General features: G+C 47.9%; 1 protein-coding gene across 1 annotated transcript in view; it reads left to right on the top strand.

Moving 5' to 3' along the window:
* BOC (BOC cell adhesion associated, oncogene regulated) overlaps positions 1–4,198 on the top strand; it is a 75,949-nt gene extending 71,751 nt beyond the window's left edge. The window contains exons 16-19 of the mRNA XM_069760526.1: positions 2,528–2,730; positions 2,867–2,934; positions 3,094–3,269; positions 3,399–4,198. Coding sequence (XP_069616627.1) covers positions 2,528–2,730; positions 2,867–2,934; positions 3,094–3,269; positions 3,399–3,550 — 599 coding nt within the window. The 3' untranslated portion in view covers positions 3,551–4,198. The remainder of the gene's footprint in view (positions 1–2,527; positions 2,731–2,866; positions 2,935–3,093; positions 3,270–3,398) is intronic.
* The last annotated feature ends 12,144 nt before the right edge of the window (positions 4,199–16,342 follow it).

The following is a 16,342-nucleotide window of genomic DNA, read 5'->3' as shown; positions in this document are numbered from 1 at the left end:
TGTGACTCTGAGTTGTGGTCACGTATGATGTCAATTACAGGCCGCTCTCATCTTTATCAGGGGGAGAACTTGCACAATTGGTGGCTGACTAAATACTTTTTTTTCCTGCAGCATGTTGGGGAAATATGAATATTCCTGAGCATTCCGGGTGGATAGGGACTTTCTACAGCATGTTGGGTGGACATGGATGTTCTGGAGCATGTTAAGTGAATATGAAAATTCCAGAGCAAGTCATGTGGATATGTACGTTTTGGAGTGTGTTGGGTGGATAGGGACGTTCTGGAGAGCGTTAGGTGGATAGGAACGTTCTGGAGCATGTTGGGTGGATAGCGACGTTCTGGAGCATGTTGGGTGGAAAGGGCGTTCTGGAGCATGTTGGGTGGATAGGGACATATTCGGGAGCATGTTGGGTGGAAAGGGACGTTCTGGAGCATGTTGGGTGGAAAGGGCGTTCTGGAGCATGTTGGGTGGGTGTAGACGTTCTGGAAAGCGTTAGGTGGATATGGACGTTCTGAAGCATGTTGGGTGGGTGTGGACCTTCTGGAGCATGTTGGGTGGGTGTGGACGTTCTGGAGCATGTTGGGTGGGTGTGGACCTTCTGGAGCATGTTAGGTGGATAGGGAAGTTCTGGAGCATGTCGGGTGGGTGTGGACGTTCTGGAGCATGTCGGATGGGTGTGGACCTTCTGGAGCATGTTAGGTGGATAGGGAAGTTCTGGAGCATGTTGGGTGGGTGTGGACGTTCTGGAGCATGTTGGGTGGGTGTGGACGTTCTGGAGCATGTTGGGTGGGTGTGGACCTTCTGGAGCATGTTGGGTGGGTGTGGACCTTCTGGAGCATGTTGGGTGGGTGTGGACGTTCTGGAGCATGTTAGGTGGATAGGGAAGTTCTGGAGCATGTCGGGTGGGTGTGAACGTTCTGGAGCATGTTGGGTGGGTGTGGACGTTCTGGAGCATGTTGGGTGGGTGTGGACCTTCTGGAGTATGTTGGGTGGGTGTGGACGTTCTGGAGCATGTTGGGTGGGTGTGGACCTTCTGGAGCATGTTAGGTGGATAGGGAAGTTCTGGAGCATGTCGGGTGGGTGTGGACGTTCTGGAGCATGTCGGATGGGTGTGGAACTTCTGGAGCATGTTAGGTGGATAGGGAAGTTCTGGAGCATGTTGGGTGGGTGTGGACGTTCTGGAGTATGTTGGGTGGGTGTGGACGTTCTGGAGCATGTTGGGTGGGTGTGGACCTTCTGGAGCATGTTAGGTGGATAGGGAAGTTCTGGAGCATGTCGGGTGGGTGTGGACGTTCTGGAGCATGTCGGATGGGTGTGGACCTTCTGGAGCATGTTAGGTGGATAGGGAAGTTCTGGAGCATGTTGGGTGGGTGTGGACGTTCTGGAGCATGTTGGGTGGGTGTGGACGTTCTGGAGCATGTTGGGTGGGTGTGGACCTTCTGGAGCATGTTGGGTGGGTGTGGACCTTCTGGAGCATGTTGGGTGGGTGTGGACGTTCTGGAGCATGTTAGGTGGATAGGGAAGTTCTGGAGCATGTCGGGTGGGTGTGAACGTTCTGGAGCATGTTGGGTGGGTGTGGACCTTCTGGAGTATGTTGGGTGGGTGTGGACGTTCTGGAGCATGTTGGGTGGGTGTGGACCTTCTGGAGCATGTTAGGTGGATAGGGAAGTTCTGGAGCATGTCGGGTGGGTGTGGACGTTCTGGAGCATGTCGGATGGGTGTGGAACTTCTGGAGCATGTTAGGTGGATAGGGAAGTTCTGGAGCATGTCGGGTGGGTGTGGACCTTCTGGAGCATGTTGGGTGGGTGTGGACCTTCTGGAGCATGTTAGGTGGATAGGGACCTTCTGGAGCATGTTGGGTGGGTGTGGACGTTCTGGAGCATGTTGGGTGGGTGTGGACGTTCTGAAGCATGTTGGATGGGTGTGGACGTTCTGGAGCATGTCGGGTGTGGACGTTCTGGAGAGTGTTAGGTGGATAGGGAAGTTCTGGAGCATGTCGGGTGGGTGTGGACCTTCTGGAGCATGTTAGGTGGATAGGGAAGTTCTGGAGCATGTCGGGTGGGTGTGGACGTTCTGGAGCATGTTGGGTGGGTGTGGACGTTCTGGAGCATGTTGGGTGGGTGTGGACCTTCTGGAGCATGTTAGGTGGATAGGGAAGTTCTGGAGCATGTCGGGTGGGTGTGGACGTTCTGGAGCATGTCGGGTGGGTGTGGACGTTCTGGAGCATGTCGGGTGGGTGTGGACCTTCTGGAGCATGTCGGGTGGGTGTGGACCTTCTGGAGCATGTTAGGTGGATAGGGAAGTTCTGGAGCATGTCGGGTGGGTGTGGACGTTCTCGAGCATGTTAGGTGGATAGGGAAGTTCTGGAGCATGTCGGGTGGGTGTGGACGTTCTGGAGCATGTCAGGTGGGTGTGGACGTTCTCGAGCATGTTTGGATGGTATGAATGATCTTGAACGCGTTGAGTGCAGATGAACGCTCTGGAGTTTGTCACCATTTTCACCTCCATGTTTTTATTTTCTTTGCAGAGCAAACAGACGTGACATTTCCCAGCACAGGACTCCTGAACCCCTCCTCCTCCTGCCAGTACACGATGGTGCCGCTCCGAGGGGCCCCGGCCATCAGCACCATCCCTTACTCTAATGGGTCTGTGATGAATGGCAACTGTCCTGCTAAACTGCTGCATCCGGGTGGCAAGCAAAGAGACTACACCTCCGAGACGCTGCACAAGGTGAGCAATGGCACCCACCGTCCTCCAGTCACAGCCAGAGCTGCACTTACAGCTTTGGAGGAGACTACAGCCATGGGTAACAGCAGGGATCGGCAGATCTTTGCTGAATATATTCCATCATGTCTTCTGTAACCAGGACGAGGCCAGTACGCTGCTGGAGAATGACTCCGGACCCCCTGAGCCCACGGACCTCCACCCCCCAGAGTGAGTAAATGGGTGTATAATCCAATCTGCCCAGTCCATGCTGTGATCTCCTTACAGTACACGGGGGTCTGATATATGATGAGCGCTGATATTGGGGGGTCCTCACTGTGCTGTAGGGGGGGGTGTTGTGATATAACGTTCCAGTATTTTTCTTTATAGGTTGTACGAGCGGCAGAGCAGCGATGTGACCGTAATGTGCGACTTGTGCGATCAGGACAGAGCTCCTCCCTACGGAGAGATCCCCCCACCCGAGGACCAAGCGTCCCCCCGAATACCGGACCCCAGCCAGACATTCCCCATCCTGTCCGTGCCCACCGAGAGCCCGCTATGCCAAGGTAACGTATGCCACGCAATGAGGCTCTCAACACTGGAGATACGCGACATGACGTAATAAGGGCCTGAAATGGCTGATAACAGGGAGCAGTAGACCACCGCTGTTCATCTCTGTCCTTTCTTTATGGCAGACTGCTCGTACTTCCTGCCCCCGGCAGAGATGGCGGAGAGTCCGGTGGTGCCGAATTCCCCCACGGACCCCCAGTTCCATCATGTCCCAGCACAGAGCAGCGAGACAGAAGACCGACCCGGCCGGCACACGTCCCAGGGACCGGCCACCTAATGGACCCAATCATGGACTATAACGGGGGACGACTGAGCCGAAATACCTGATCCTACTGAGAGCGTGACCTCGTCCCACACCTGTGCTCACCAGTGTGTCGTCAGTCAGCTCCGCTCCCATGATGCTTTGCTAGGTGTGAGCGCTACATCTCCCACGATGCACTGCAGCGGAGACCCTGAACCAGCAGACAGATCGGGGACCCTTGTAAACGTGCTCAGGGGCCCACGTGACCTTTCCAATATGGCCGCCGCTCTCGGTAATATTGCGTCTTCCGGCTCGTTCGTCCCCCGTGCAGCAGAGAAATAAACGGAGTCTATTTTTATACTATAGATATTTATATATTTATGTCTTGTACATAGATTTATTTTCTTTATAAGGAAAGATTTGTTTGGTCAGAATCCCCCCGACCGCCGTATCCCACAGCCCCCAGGACGGTAGACGAGGAGCCGACGAGACCTAATAACGTATAGCTTGCGCTAGCATGTCAGCCGGCGAGCGCGCACCGCGTATGTCCGCAGGACCACACGGCGCCTCCAGCTGGCGGAGGCACCGACGCATTATGTATACCCGCCTTCATGCAGTATGAGACATTTGGCTGCTTTCAGTATAAATGTAAGAAATGGAAATAAATCTGTATTATAAAATCTGGGCGTCCTGTCAGATCGCCATTCCGTATTAAAGGGGCCACATCCGGTGAAACACGAATATTCTGCTCTGCAATCCGAGGTGCTTCCACTAGGGGGAGCTCTAGCCAATACAATCTAGATCCCCCCCCACACAAGGCCAAACCAATCAATATGGTGAGACCGGATAGAGCAGGATCCTCAACGGCATCTTCTGTAGACAAATCACAATCTGCAATGAAACGCAGCCTGTGGCACAGGAGAGCCAAAATGTCAATCTTGTGGGTCTTCAAATGCAAAGGTTTAATTATCCTAACATAAAAACAGATGTAGTAATCCTTAACTTGTCAGATAGTACAAGACCTTACTAACAGCCATGTAGTACTTAATCTGACAAGTCATGGATTGCCGCATGTGGTCAAAATCAGAACCAGTAACAATACAGGAATACAGCTTCACAACCATCATCATCAGTAGAGAAATAGAGCATCAAAACCATCATTAGAGCATGAATACAGCACAATAAGCTTCAACACATGAACGCAGCACCAGAACAACCTTCAGTATGTGAACGCAGCACCAGAACCACAATCAATCCATGAACACAGCACCAAAACCACAATGAGTACATGAATACAGCACGAGAACCACCATGAGTATATGAATACAGCACCAAAACCACAATGAGTACATGAATACAGCACCAGAACCAACACGAGTACATGAATACAGCACGAGAACCACCATGAGTACATTAATACAGCACCAGAACCAACACGAGTACATGAATACAACATCAGAGCTACCATCTGGACATGGTGATTCTGGTGCTTGATTTATTTATGGTGGTTCTGGTGCTTTATTAATCAGTACATGAAGACTGCTCCAGATTTAGTATCAGAAGATGAATACATCATCAAGCTTAGTACAACGATGAACTGCAATTTCAAGTTGTTCCGCCATATACACTTATATCGCATAAACTTACAACTCCCAGTATGTCTTTGGCAGAAGTAAGGAGATACTGGGAGTTGTTACCAGCCATCATCAGACTGAGGGGCATACCGGATTGGAGTTATTTGCACCCCTTTTGTCTCTATGTAGTCCAGACACCTGCAGCTCATCTCTGCGGACTCACCTTTTTCCTATCGCCACGACAGCACCCATACGAGAGAGGGGATCCGCCCACCATCTGGACAGGAACCTACAGGATTTAAAGGGGCGGTCCCCCTCACCACTCCAGTTTGGGTTCCTGTCCGGATGGTAGGACCCTGCAGGATGTCTCTTACCCAGGTCCACCAGGCCTCTGCGCGGTATCCTTGAGAACGGCAGAATCGGGGACTCTGGAAGCAGCGTCGGGGGTGTTCTTTTTCAGACCCCTCCTCGTCTGGCCGTACGGATGCGATCCCAGGGGTCGGGCAGTGCCGCCCTGGGTCGCGTGAGCGCAGCTGGCTCAGCGTCCCTTCATACCGATGACCCGGAAGTGGAAGGTAGGACTTCCGGGGGAGGCTGGGGGAGGAGGCGCGGCTGCTGGTATTAAGCGGCAGAGGCTGCAGAGCAACGTGCGGCAAAGAAATGTCCTCGGTTGCGGACACAGAGCACCTTCAGGTGGAGGTGCCTGACCAGAGCAAGAAGAGCGACAGCAGCCGCTCCAAAAGCAGCAGCAGTGTGGTACGGGGGCAGCAGCATGCGGGTGCCTCAACGTCACATACGGATTCCCCTCAGAGACCGGTACTGCTCAGTTCAGCCTTGGTGAGTGTCATGACGAAAATCACCTGGTAGCTGATATAGTCTGTCTGTCATTGTGCTTTGTTTTAGGCAAAGAAATCAGCCAAATCTAAGCACAGGCAATGTGCCCTATGTACAGTTCCCTTACCTGATAGTTATCAGAAAAGGCTCTGCCAAACTTGTATTTGCCAGACCTTAGAAGAAGAGGCTCCCCTTCGTGCATCAGATCTCAGAGCAGTTATAAGGGAGGAAATTGATTGTTCCCTTAGAAGCAGTCGGCATGAGAGATCCAGGGAAGTATCACCAGGATCCAGTCCGTCGTTGCAGGAAGGTGAATGCTCACGTTCATCATCACCGTCCTCTTCGGACGAAGAAGGGAGACCTTGTTTTTCAGTAGATGGAACGGACGTACTGGTTAAGGCAGTTCGCACAACCATGGGGGTTGTAGAGAACAAAGAGCCAAGGTCAACCCAGGACTTAATGTTTGCAGGGTTGTGCCAGAGAAGCCGTAAATCGTTTCCTGTGGTAGATACTGTGAAGGACCTTATTAAGCGTGAGTGGGACAAACAGGATAAGGGTTTCCTACCATCATCAGCAAAGAGAAGGTACCCTTTTGATGATAAAGTCCTAGCAGAGTGGGTGAAAATACCTAAAGTGGATGCGGCTGTGGCCTCCACATCTAAATCAGGCACCTTACCACTGGAGGATGTAGGTCTTCTGAAAGACCCTTCGGATAGGAAAGCAGACATGTTTCTTAAAAAAGTTTGGGAAGCATCGTCAGGTGCTTTTAAACCAGCAATCGCAGGTACCTGCACAGCCAGATCAGTTATGGTCTGGGTAGCGCAGCTGGAGGAGCAGCTTAAAACTAAAATACCTCGTGATAAGTTGCTGGATTCACTGTCCCAGATTCGGGATGGTGTGGCGTATTTGGCGGATGCCTCGGTGGATACCTTGAAACTGGCGGCCAGATCAGCAGGACTTTCAAATGCTGCCCGGCGGGCTTTATGGCTTAAAACCTGGAAAGGAGACGCACAGGCTAGAGCTAAACTATGTACCATTCCATGCAGGGGTGAGTACTTATTTGGCCCGGTGCTAGATGACATCCTAGCTAAGGCTGAGGATAGGAATAGAGGTTTTCCTAAAGTGTTCAATCCCACCTTTAGGAATACCTTCAAGAGACGCTTCCCGTACCGGAGACCCTACTCAGCCCGAAATTGGGAGGCACCAGAGCCGAAGAAGAGAAGTTCAGACTTCAATACATCATCTTCCTCAAGACGTAGGTGAAACTATCGTTAATTCAAATCTTCCTGTAGGGGGCAGACTAAAACATTTCTATACTCAGTGGGCCAGAATAACTTCCAGTAATTGGATCCTGGGTATAATTAGGTCAGGATTGAGATTAGAGTTCCTGGAAAAACCTTCAAATTATTATATATTGACTGCCCCTGGTTCCTTAGACCAACAGAAGGCCCTGGAAAAAGAGATTCAGACACTGAGACAGAAAGAAGTTATTGTAGAGGTTCCAAAAGAGCAGGAGGGGGAAGGATTCTATTCCCCTTTATTTTTAATCTCCAAACCTGATGGTTCCTTTTGAACCATCATAAATTTACGGAAACTGAACAAATTCCTACAATACCATGCTTTTAAGATGGAATCAATTAAATCAGCGACTAAACTTCTTTTTCCCAGGTGTTATATGACAGTCCTGGATCTAAAAGATGCGTACTACCATCTGCCCATTCACGAAGATCACCAACGGTTCCTCAGAATGGCGGTGTGCTTAAACAATCAGGTCAGGCACTTTCAGTTTACGGCAATGCCATTTGGATTATCTATGGCGCCAAGAGTGTTTACTAAAGTCATTGCGGAAGTAATGGCTCATATCAGAGAACAGGATACATTAGTTATACCCTACTTGGATGACTTCCTAGTAGTGGGTAATTCGGTTGTTCAGTGTAAAGATCGCCTAAACTGTATAATATCTTCCCTACAGGACCTAGGTTGGCTGGTCAACTTAGAGAAGTCAAAACTAAACCCATCAACAAATCAGATTTTCCTGGGTATTTTGCTAAATTCAGAACATCAGCTGTGTTTTCTTCCAGAGGAAAAGAAGCAGAAGATTATACACAAAGTCAGGGCTGTGATAAAGAAACCGGATCTGACCTTAAGAGACGCAATGTCCCTATTGGGATCGTTAACATCATGCATACCGGCTGTTCAGTGGGCTCAATTCCACACTCGGATATTGCAAGCCCAGGTCCTGGATACAGAGAGGAGTCTTCAAGGTCACTTAAGCGGAAGACTCAAGCTATCTACCACCACTCTAAAGAGTCTAGAATGGTGGCTAAATATGGAACATCTGGCAAAAGGGGTACATTGGGAAATAGTTCCAGACAACACGGTCACAACCGATGCCAGTCCAATAGGATGGGGAGCTCACATAGGAGAGGTTTGGGCTCAAGGACAATGGTCTCGCTTAGAGGCCCAAAGATCCTCAAATTGGAAAGAGCTTATGGCAGTAAAAAAATACCCTGCTCAGATGGCTACCGTTCCTGCGGGGCTCGCATGTAAGAGTTCAGTCGGACAACACGACAGTGGTCGCATATCTCAACCATCAGGGAGGAACGAGGTCAAAGTCTCTGATGATCACCACCGCAGACATATTCAACATAGCCGAAGCTCATTTTCATTCTCTTTCAGCGGTTCACATACGAGGAGAACACAACATAGAGGCAGATTACCTCAGCCGTCATTCTCTGCGTCAGGGAGAGTGGGTCCTAAATCGGCTAGTTTTCAAACAGATAGTGGGTCTCTGGGGGTTACCTGTTATAGATCTGTTTGCTACGAGGGAAAACAGACAAACCAAGAAGTTTGCATCCCTTCGGGTAGCGGACAAACCTTCTGTAGTAGACTCCCTTCAGATTCATTGGGATTTCCCTCTAGCCTACGCATTTCCCCCACTATGTCTGATCCCTCTAGTTCTCAGGAAGATCAGGAAGGAGGGGGCGAGAGTAATCCTAATTGCCCCCTTCTGGCCCAGAAGGGCATGGTTCTCCTTACTCAGGGCAATGTCCGTGACCGACCCCTGGGTGTTGCCGGTGAGTCCGGAACTCCTTTCTCAGGGTCCATTTCGTTATCCGAATGTGGAATCTCTGCATTTGACGGCATGGAATTTGAGAGGGAATTATTAAAAAGGAGGGGTTTTTCTAACGCTTTAATATCTACCCTTTTAAGTAGCCGGAAAGAAGTCACTACTAAAATTTACTGTAAAATCTGGAAAAAATTCCTTGCCTTTTATCAACAGCCCTTTACGGATAAAATTCCAATTCCGGCTATTCTGGAATTCTTGCAGAAAGGCCGAGAATTGGGTTTGGCGGTAAATAGCCTTAGAGTTCAGGTATCTGCCCTGGGGGCATTATATAATAGCAATGTGGCAGGAAATAGATGGGTATCTAGATTCATGAGAGCTATGGAACGTAGTAACCCTGTACATATTATTAGATTACCGCCATGGGATCTAAATTTGGTTTTGGATGCTTTAACAGAACCCCCCTTTGAGCCATTAGATTCTGTCTCCATTAAAAATTTAACTTTAAAGACGGCTCTGCTAGTGGCCTTGACTTCTGCTAGAAGAGTGAGTGATATGCAAGCGTTGTCGGTAGACCCTCCTTATCTAATGGTCTTTCAGGATAGGTTAGTTTTAAAACCGGATCCAGCATATCTGCCAAAGGTAGCTTCTAAATTCCATAGAAGTCAAGAAATATATTTACCATCATTTTGTGATAATCCAGTTTCAGCAGAGGAGCAGAAATGTCATATGCTAGACGTTAGAAGAGCAGTATTACAATACCTGCACAAAACAGAACCTTGGAGGCAGAGTAGGGCTCTGTTTGTTTCCTTTCAGAATCCAAGGAAGGGGGCGAGTGTAACAAAGGGCTCTATTGCCAGATGGATCAGAGATGCGATATGCCTTGCCTATACTGCCAAAGGTCAAATTCCACCAGAAGGCATCAAGGCCCACTCCACCCGAGCCATGGCCTCATCCTGGGCGGAGAGAACGGACGTCTCCATAGACGTGATATGTAAGGCGGCAACATGGTCATCTCCTTCCACCTTTTATAATCATTACCGTCTTGATCTATCATGTAAGGCCAATTTAGACTTTGGCCGTTCAGTACTTAGTGCTGTAGTCCCTCCCAGGTGATTGGTCTTTTAAAGTCTCTCGTATGGGTGCTGTCGTGGCGATAGGAAAACCGGTTTTTACGTACCGGTAATAGGATTTTACAGAGTCCACGACAGCACCCGCACATTCCCCCCCGTAGTTAATCACTGGTTTCCTGCACTCTATTGGAAGGTGTGCTTTTAATTGTCACTCTCTAGAAGGTGATGGTATTTAGTAATGTTTAAGTATTTATGATTGTGTACTAACTCAATGGCGGTGTCCCTTATACTCTGAAACACAAACTGGAGTGGTGAGGGGGACCGCCCCTTTAAATCCTGTAGGTTCCTGTCCAGATGGTGGGCGGATCCCCTCTCTCGTATGGGTGCTGTCGTGGACTCTGTAAAATCCTATTACCGGTACGTAAAAACCGGTTTCTCTGTCCTTCTGCGGCACATATCAACAGAGTGCCCTTAAAACGAAGTGTAATTCTAATGCCCCTGAAATAAAAATATATGCACATGCTGCACCTAAACCATCACCCCTCACTGTTAACTGTACAAAATATGACCCCCACACTGCCCCTCTTATGATACATTGCATCTACACTGTCCCTCCATGCAGCCAGTTCCTCACACTGTACTCCCTCACCTTGTCCCTATTTCCACACTCCCCCCCCCCCCCCCTCGACACTGTCCCCACTGTTCCCCATGCTGCCCCCACTCTATACTATGCTCACCCTGCTCCACCATACTGTCTCCTCACACTGACACAAAGTCCTTATTTCTTGGCTCCATAAAGCATTGCCCGTCCCCGCCGCTGTACACTCCTGTAGTGCAGCAGAGACAGCGGCAGTGTGATGGGGTCAGCTTCATGAGGTGGCCTTATTACGTAGCTGGACGTCGGGGCGAGGGCTGATGAACACTTATCTCCGTCTTTTACAGTGCTCGCGTCTTCAATTGTTTTCATGTCTGAAAGTCGTAAATGCAGAAAGAAGGGGACCACCTGTATGCTTTGGACCGGCTCTAGTGCAACCCCACTTCTGGGGGTGGCATCGTATTTTGCCTCATGGCAGAAGCAGCTTTGCCGCCCACTCCACCTGCAAAGCACCTTCCTGAGACTACTATACAGTCTCAGGATCGGTAAATTGCTGCACATTTTCGTCTTCAGAAGTTTTCTCCCTCTTTATCTAGTATGTTCGTTTTGACGCTCTCCTGAAGTCAGTGATGTTACAGGTGAAGACCCTGGCACCAGGGAGGTCTCAGTGTTCTGGAGGGGGCAATGTATCCTATAATGTATTCTAGCCCAGTGCGGAGCCTGACTGCCTCTGTGAGCTCCCTCCCTGTGCGCACATCCCCAGTCACTGTAACCTTGACCAGAACCACAGGCCCCATAACATCAGCGCTCGCTGCAGAACTGCTGACAGAGCCGATCAGAGCACAATCTGAGCATGGATGTGACTGTAGCAGGTGACACGGAGCTGGTGGACGCCTCGCCATGTCACACCTCAGAAACAGCAGCATTTTATCAGCTACTGTAATAAGCTGTGAAGTTTCTTAACTTCTGATTTTACAATGATTTATTTGTTTGTGCCCTGTAATAATTGCACATTTCTACTAGACGTTGAATTTCGCACCATTTTCCAGACCTCTGCTAGCTGTCATTCTAGGGAAGTGATGGGCAGCAGCAGATATTAGGCAAATAAGGGCTCACTGTGGTTATGACGTCCTTTTCTCTGCAGCTGAAGCACAGCTCCATAATGCAGATAAAGGGAAATGTGGAACTAGTAAAAATACGAGGGAGAACAAGAAACGGAGACTCCCTCCCATACCAAAACCTGGAATGAGGACCAGCAGTGAAGAAAATCAGTTCTCAACACATAGATCGTAACATATAGACACAAATATGCTGTCATCACCGTATAGACACCCTGATACATATATACTGCCACAGGGGAAAGCCCCAGGGAACTTCTGCTCTTCACCATCTTCAATACTGTGACTAGTCCATGAGCTGCACTCAGCAGCGGCCGCACTCAGCAGCAGTCGCACAGGTCTATCCACTGCTTTGCTGCAATGTATCAGTCGAGTTCAGTGCATTATCTATATTGGATTCAATTGTAGCTAATAGAGCAGGATGAGGATATATACACGTTATCAGTCAAAATGTATAAAACCTATGATTCCAGGCAAGATTGGACTAGGAGACACGAGGCACCTAGTCCTGTAGTGATAAAAAATTTCCTGCCGATAAAACACTGATTATATTGAAACAGCAAAACAGCCCAGGCTGATTCCAGCGATTGTGTAAAATTGCCAAAACATAAAAAAAATGTAAATGTGGTATCGCTGTAATCATACTGACCTGAATAAAACTGTCTTATCAATGTTACCACACACAGAACAGCATAACTCCCCCCCCCCAAAAAAAAAAAAAAATAGAAATTCCTAAATTGCTGGTTTTTGTTTATTCTGCCTCCTAAAAAACGGAATAGAAAACGATCAAAAAATGTCATGTGCCTGAAAATGGTAAAAATAAAAATATCAGCTCATCCTGCAAAAAACAAGACCTCACATGACTCTGTGGACCAAAATATGGAAAAATTACAGCTCTCAAAATGTGATGCAAAAATTATTTTTTGCAATAAAATGCGTCTTTTAGTGTGTGACAGCAGGCAAACATAAAAACCCAATATAAATGTGGTATCGCTGTAATCGCACCGACCCGAAGAAGAAAGTCACCTAATCACTTATACCTCATGACCAACGGCATAAAAAATAATGAAAACCAATTCTTCACCTGCTGTTGATTTTTTTCATTCTGCCTCCCAAAGATCGCAGTAAGGCTCGACGCATATTTATCCTGCGCACTGCGTTGAGCGCTTACATCGAGGTTTCTGTGTAAATCTCTAAAATATGTGATTCAGACGGAACCCCCTGCCGAAGATTCCCTATAATGAGGCAGATGTAGGCACTGTGGATGCTGTCTGACTTGTGATTCGGTGGTGTCTGTCTTTTTAGGATTGCATAAAAGTGCCGTCGGCCACAGTTTTAGTTTTATGCACCTCTGAAAAGAAGGACACCGCTGAACAGAGGCCAGACGGAGTCCAGAGTAACTCTGCTGCCTCATAGTGAGTGGATCCCTCGGGGGTTTCATCTGAATCACGTCACTCAGAGATTTAGACGAAAACCACAAAGTAAGTGCTCAGCGTAGAGCGCAGGATAACTGTGATCCCAAACGTTATGTAAAATGTTCCCAATAAAAGCTTCAACTCAATCCACACAAAAAGCAAGTCCCCACTCAGGTCTGTGATCTGTTAATGGAAATATAGGGGGCTTCCATGTAACTGGTAGCACAAAGGCTCTGGAAAAGCAAAATGGCTCCTCGTCCCTCAAAAGAAATTCAGCAAATTCTCAGCTGCCAAATCCAAATGCCCCCATCCATTCTGAACCCAACAGTGTACCTAAACCACATATAGAGTCGACGTTTGGAATTTCTGAAGTGATGAGAGCCCGCCTAACTTAAGGGTGCATGCCTCCAGAGGCATGAGCTGGACATAACGTACTGGTCACTACAACATACTGGTCACTACAACATGCTGGTCACTACAACGTACTGGTCACTACAACGTACTGGTCACTACAACGTACTGGTCACTACAACGTACTGGTTACTACAACGTACTGGTCACTACAACGTACTGGTCACTACAACGTACTGGTCACTACAACGTACTGGTTACTACAACGTACTGGTCACTACAACGTACTGGTCACTACAACGTACTGGTCACTACAACAGACTGGTCACTACAACATACTGGTCACTACAACGTACTGGTCACTACAACGCAGTTTGCAATTTTCACTCGGCAACATTCATTGCTGCCTGTTTCTGGAAAACACCCATGGAGTCAAAATCGTCATTACACCTGTAGATAAATTCCCCAAAGGGTATAATTTCCAAAATGGGGTTCTGCTGTTCTCGCACGTCAGGGGCTCTCCCAGTGGGTTATGGCACCTGCAAACCATAACAGTAAAATCTGGTGTGCCTTCCCTTCTGAGCTTTGCACTGTGCCTGAAAAATATTTCCCGATTACATGTAGGGTATTGGCGCACTCAGGAAAAAATGGACCTCAGTTTGTAGTAAAAAAATTTCCTATTAGCCCTTAGAAAAATTAAAACTTGGGACTAAAACAACATTTTAATGGTAAAAAATGTAATTTATTATTTCTTCACCGGTCAGTGGTATAAAATTCTGTGAGGCACATGTGGTGTCAATATGATCACTGCAACCCTAGATGAATTCATTGGGGAGTGTAGTTTGTAAAACGAGTTCATATATAGAGGGTCTCTGCTGTTCTGGCACCTCAGGAGCTCTCCCAATGTGACATGGCCCCCTCACACCATTCCAGAAAAATCAGAACTCCAATATGGCGCCTCTTCCCTTCTGAGCTTTGCACTGTGCCTGAAGGGTAGTTTCCCCCCACATATGGGGTATCGGCAAGACAGAAATTGCACAACAAATTTGAGATCCATTTTCTCCTGTTACCCTTGGTAAAATTTAAAAATAATTGGATCTGAAGTAAATTATTTGTGAAAAAAAGTTAAATGTTCATTTTTTTTTTTTTAAACATTCCAAAAATTCCTGTGAAACACCTGAAGGGTTAATAAACATCTTGAATGTGGTTTTGAACACCTTGAGGGGAGCAATTTTTAGAATGGTGTCAGTTTTGGGTATTTTCTATCATATAGACCCCTCAAAGTGGCTTCAAGTGTGAGGTGGTCGCTAAAAAATAGTGTTGTAAAAATGAGAAATTGCTGGTCCACTTTTAACCCTTATAACTCCCTAACAAAAAAAAACGTTGGTTCCAAATTTGTACTGATATAAAGTAGACATGTGGGAAATGTTACTTATTAATTATTTAAAGAAGAAATTTTACCGCTATCCTGAAGTACAATATGTCACGAAAAAAAATGTCAGAATCACCGGGATCCATGGAAGTGTTCCAGAGTTCTAACCTCATAAAGAGACAGTGGTCAGAATTGGCTTCATGTGCAAACCACCTTCGGTGGTAAAGGGGTTAACTTTGCTTATATAAAACTACCAGTTCAGAACCACAACCACAACTACAGTGCTGCCATGGTGCCTTAGGGTACCGTCACACTATAACATTTCGATCGCTACGACGGTACGATTCGTGACGTTCCAGCGATATCGTTACGATATCGCTGTGTCTGACACGCAGCAGCGATCAGGGATCCTGCTGAGAATCGTACGTCGTAGCAGATCGTATGGAACTTTCTTTCATCGCTGGATCTCCCGCTGTCATCGCTAGATCGGTGTGTGTGACACCGATCTAGCGATGCGATCCAGCGATGCGTTCGCTTGTAACCAGGGTAAACATCGGGTAACTAAGCGCAGGACCGCGCTTAGTTACCCGATGTTTACCCTGGTTACAAGCGTTAAACTAAAAAAAAACAAACAGCACATACTTACATTCTGGTGTCCGTCAGGTCCCTTGCCGTCTCTGCTTCCCGCACTGTGACTGCCGGCCGTAAAGTGAAAGCAGAGCACAGCGGCTGTGCTTTCACTTTCACTTTACGGCCGGCAGTCACTGAGTGCGGGAAGCAGAGACGGCAAGGGACCTGACGGACACCAGAATGTAAGTATGTGCTGTTTGTTTTTTTTTAGTTTAACGCTTGTAACCAGGGTAAACATCGGGTAACTAAGCGCGGTCCTGCGCTTAGTTACCCGATGTTTACCCTGGTTACCCAGGGACCTCGGCATCGTTGGTCGCTGGAGAGCTGTCTGTGTGACAGCTCCCCAGCGACCACACTACGATTTACCTACGATCACGGCCAGGTCATATCGCTGGTCGTGATCGTAGGTAAATCGTATAGTGTGACGGTACCCTTACTCTTATTTAATCTGTATATACATATCAGCGACACCATAGTATAATATGTAAACCTGAGACAATTCACCAAGCCTATTCTGTAATGTAAAGAGGAAGCAAAAAACAGCGAAATATGTTCCTTATCTTAGACAGAATCTTATCTTGTATCTCTATATACAGGGAGCCCCCCCTAGTGGTGGCTGCAAACAGGATCTTATCATGTATCTCTGTATACAGGGAGCGCCCCCTAGTGGTGGCTGCAGACAGGATCTTATCATGTATCTCTGTATACAGGGAGCTCCCCCTAGTGGTGGCTGCAAACAGGATCTTATCATGTATCTCTGTATACAGGGAGCTCCCCCTAGTGGTGGCTGCAGACAGGA

The sequence above is a fragment of the Ranitomeya imitator genome, chromosome 3 (assembly GCF_032444005.1).
Source record: "Ranitomeya imitator isolate aRanImi1 chromosome 3, aRanImi1.pri, whole genome shotgun sequence".
Taxonomy (NCBI): Eukaryota; Metazoa; Chordata; class Amphibia; order Anura; family Dendrobatidae; genus Ranitomeya; species Ranitomeya imitator.
This window is presented reverse-complemented; position numbering and strand designations above follow the sequence as displayed.